The sequence below is a fragment of the Solanum pennellii genome, chromosome 12 (assembly GCF_001406875.1).
Source record: "Solanum pennellii chromosome 12, SPENNV200".
Lineage (NCBI taxonomy): Eukaryota > Viridiplantae > Streptophyta > Magnoliopsida > Solanales > Solanaceae > Solanum > Solanum pennellii.
Genome location: NC_028648.1, coordinates 6,766,688 through 6,771,113, shown reverse-complemented (window position 1 = coordinate 6,771,113; position 4,426 = coordinate 6,766,688). Strand labels below are relative to the sequence as shown.

General features: G+C 34.6%; 1 protein-coding gene across 3 annotated transcripts in view; it reads left to right on the top strand.

Annotated features, from left to right (window-relative positions):
- Positions 1-995, top strand: part of LOC107005401 — a 2,807-nt gene extending 1,812 nt beyond the window's left edge. For all 3 annotated transcript variants that reach the window (XM_027913853.1, XM_027913852.1, XM_015203984.2), the window contains one exon: positions 569-995. Coding sequence is in view for 1 of the 3 variants with exons in the window: in XM_027913852.1 (XP_027769653.1) it covers positions 569-600 (32 nt within the window). In the remaining 2 variants the exon portion in view is untranslated. The remainder of the gene's footprint in view (positions 1-568) is intronic.
- The last annotated feature ends 3,431 nt before the right edge of the window (positions 996-4,426 follow it).

Below are 4,426 nucleotides of genomic sequence, written 5' to 3'. Positions count from 1 at the left end.
GGGGGGGGGGGGGGGATTAACACTTGTGTTGAAGTTCTGTAACTTGGATGTGGCTTAAATATCAAGGGTCACTTGTAGATTCTCTCTTCGTTAGTTCTGCCGCTTAGGGATTCAGTTAATGTTCATCCATTGTTTGTTCGTAAATGATTGGTAGGTAGGTAGTGTCATTCAAATACAATGGCATATACTGTTCAATGGGAGAAAAGAGAAGACCAAATGACCAACTTTAGTGATTATAAACATTGAATTTACAGGTTGCTATGTAGTAAACTCACTCTGAAAATAGACTGTACATTCAAATGAAAGATCCATTAAGAAAAAAGAACTAGAAAAAATTGTGAGCTATCCCTTGTTTTTACCCCCGAAAAACTTCAACTTTACAACATGCATCTATTTGATGGAATTAGGATTGTATGTCTTAGCTCATTGTAATGAAACATACCCCTGTCTACCCTGATGTCTTCTGTTGCTTGTTGCTGATATTTTGAGTTTGACACATATATGAAACCCCAAGACGAACATAAGATGCATTTCAACTTCACAACCATCTACTCCTATTGTATCACAGGCTTTGGCTGGAAAGATACCGAGCACAAGTAGCACATACTATTGCTGGAATAAGAAACCCGAAGTAGATGAAGAGCTGCCTTATGAGGTGATGGAACTATTAGCCAGGTCTTTGAGCTTCATATGCTACTGTAGTCTGTAGCTACTCTGTTATGTGAACGTTGGGAAGTTCTTTGGGTTGAAATGGAGCTTGGGTGGTTCAGCAAGGGCCTTGAATGGTAGTATTAGCAAGAATACACTTACTGTAAATTCGGTAGTAGATTATGGGAGTCACAATCACAAGGGAACCAGGGTCATTGCTCCTGAGTCGTGGCCAAGAAACAGATATTGGAGGAATAAGGGAAAAAATATGGCGAACACTTTTTTTGTTAGTCTTTATGTATCCAAAATTCTAGTACGACTGGAAATGAATCTTTTTCTCTCTACTAGATTTTGAAAACGTGCGTTGCACGTTTGTCCCTTGTAATTACTACAAAAATGTATGCATACTTAAAAAATTGAATTTCAGAATAGAAAATATATTTGTGTTGCACGCTACTTAGTATAAATATTCGTAAATTTACATTCTTTTAACCGAAAAATTGAATGTAACAAACAATGAACTAAGTAAAAATATGCAACATTGAAATGAAAAATAATACTTACCAAACAACAAATAAATGTCCATGACGCCTTTAACCTTCTTGAAGAATGCATCGAATGCACTGAAATGATTAAATTCTAATTCAGATATCTATATTCTCCAAGAATTTACCGTCAATAAATTAACGAAACAACATACATATTCTTTCTCACACAAGTAGATATGTTTTACCTCATGAATGTTGAGCAGACTTTTTGTCCAAATGAATAACTCTTTAGAATTATTTATCACATGTTGCGATAAAAACATAAATTTTCTATGTAAAGAATGAAACAAAACATGTAAATAGTTCTATCTATATACATATATGTCTAAAATTTATTGATCAAAAGAAACATGAAAAATTTGAAAAAGAATTTTGTGAGATAAATCAATTCACATGCTATTGTCATGAGAAGACATCAAAATAATGTATTTTGTTGGAAAAATCAGATATATAATTTTATCAATGGAACTCCTCAAATTCTTTAACTTAAAATTAAATAAGAGATGTTTTGAAATGTTTGAACTTCATTTGTTTGAATGACTATTTATCTCTCATTATAACTTTATTACTTTAAAGTTTATTATCTAATTATTTATTAAAAATACTTCTACATTTTAAATAATAGAAAAAATATTTAAGTAAAGGATAAAATGGTAATTCAACTTTGAGGTTAGAAGCTTCCCACTTATAATAATATATGATAGAAATAGAGAATTGCTGAAAAGGAAGAAGTTGATTAAAAAGTTTATCTAGATTTGTGTTTATATAGTTCATTAAGTTGCTTTCTGCACATGAACAATAGTAATTCAACTCTGTTTCCGATTTCCATTATTATATATTTCAACAAAAGATGAGTTAAATTAAGCCTAATAATAAAAATAAGAAGGGCAACAGAGTTTTCATTCCAAGATAACACAACACACAACAATTACATTACCAAAATCACAGAACAGATATACAAAGCACACCAGCTGGAAACAGAAAAGTAAAAAAGGGAAGAAACAAAGACCTACATACTGCAACTCTGCAAAACCTCTAGTCTTGTGGAGGAACTAATTTCGGTTTACTCGGCTATCCACACTTTATTTAACCGTTGAATTGAGAACCTATTCATCTTCGCCTCATTGTTGTTGGATTCTTTTTTGAGGGCGCAATAAACGTGGAAAGCTTCATCATGCTCTAGATTATAGTACAGCAGTCTGCCTTTGGTCACCACTTTCTTGGAACAAATGTTGCACTTGATCTCTGCATTGTCATTCTTAAAGGGGAATTCAAAGAAGAGCTCGTACGAGACATTATCTACCCGTCTCAAGGTCTTTGGAGCTCCAGCACACTGGCGATTCATAATAAATATGCATGGGGCGCAATAATAGGCCATGCCACGGGAAGTTTGGATATTGCCATAGCAGCCTGGACATCTGAGTTCCTCAATTAACAAATTTAAGCAGCAAGTTAGCTTGAGAGGGTTTTGGTGATGAGACATATGTTGAATAATGGATGGAACTGAGAAGCAAATCTTGTCAATAAAGTAATTGCAACTACTGCAAAAGTACCCTGTCAAATAACCAATGTAGCACAAGCTACAAGTTAGGGGCTTGGCCGAGTTATATTCCTTGAGAGCATGGCCATGAGTGAAATGTGTCGCGCTCCCACACGGTTGACCTGCAAGTGTATTAGGGAGTTCGGCACCAAAATAGATACTTTTTGTACCCTAAACACCAAAAGGGACACTCTCTATAAACACACACCAAATGGACAGTTTGCCTATTTATGGGCGAAATATAGCTACCATCTAAATTTAACATTGTCATACTCGTTACTCCAAATCCATCTAAATAATGTTACACAAACTTTAAAGGTAGTTCGCCAAAAATTAGTGAACTACAATTCTCCAAAATAATATTACACAAACTTTAAAGGTGGTTCTTCGCCCACAAATGAGTGAACTACAATTCTTTTTATTAACTTCTCATGTAAATCGATCTCTTGTTTCCTCACGTGAAATTATTTATCTTTCTTCACATAGTCACTACTAAAGGCCAAAAATGTCCTTGTGAAAAATTGAGAAATTACCATATGCCATGTTCGCCATGCCATAAAATTTTGGATATGACATTCAGCCAAAGAGCTATGTCAGCCAGTACTACATTTCAAAGAATTACGAGTAGACTTGCAACAACATATTTTTTCCATTGGATGATGAGTCATATTGGCCACCTCCATTCAATTAAATTGCAAATAACGTAAAATTTGAGAACTTCTGGAGCCAACAATACTAGGCGCCGTAGAAATGAAATGGACATTGCTCTAGGTTGCATGGCACAATTATGTAGTTTATGTAAGGGAACTGGTCAGTAGAGGAATCTTTGTCCCCGTCGACCTTAGTAGTTTTTTGTACTATTGTAAGCAAATAAATAGTAAACTTTATTTTATGAAAAAAATTCTCAAGTTCTTATATACTTCTATTATTGAAGAGTCATGATTTTATGTATCAAAAAGACTTAACAATACACTTAAAATTGAGAAAGAAATATAGATTCATGTAAGGAGTTAGTGAAAAGAATTGTAGTTCGCCCATTTATGGGAGAACTACCTTAAAAGTTTGTCTAACATTATTTTGGATGGATCTGGTGTTAACAGGGATGACAGTGTTAAAAAATGGTAGTTTTCTGGGCGAACTATCCGTTTGTGTGTGTTTTTAGAGAGTTGTCCCTTTTGGTTTTGGGTTTAAAAACAACTCTGTATAAAGAGGAAGATTTTTTGTTGCCAGTGTTTGCAGCTGGTTTTGAAGTTTACCCATGGAGTGATTCTCCATCATATATGTATTCTGATACGGCAGCACAATTGAAGTGACAGAGGTAATCATGCTCATGGTTGTAAAATAGCCAGCATCTAGAAATGGGAGCAACTTTAGTACAAATTGAGCAAATGACAGTAACTGTCTGACTGGTAATAGCTAGGGAATGCAACGAAGAGATGAAGATTGAAATTGCAGGGCACGCAGCCATAGTATGACTGGAACAGAATCATCATGTCCACAAGCAGCACAATGAAACTTGTTATTTTGAAGCTGAATTGAAGTTTCGATGATTTAACAACTTCAGGATCTAACAAGGACCTGCACTTGCTGATAGGGGAAATGGTGAAAGGGAGAAGAAGGTTGAATATTAGTTTGTCATCATCGAAAAATGGGAAACTGTTGTTTTGAGTTAGATTTGAAGTTTTGTTGA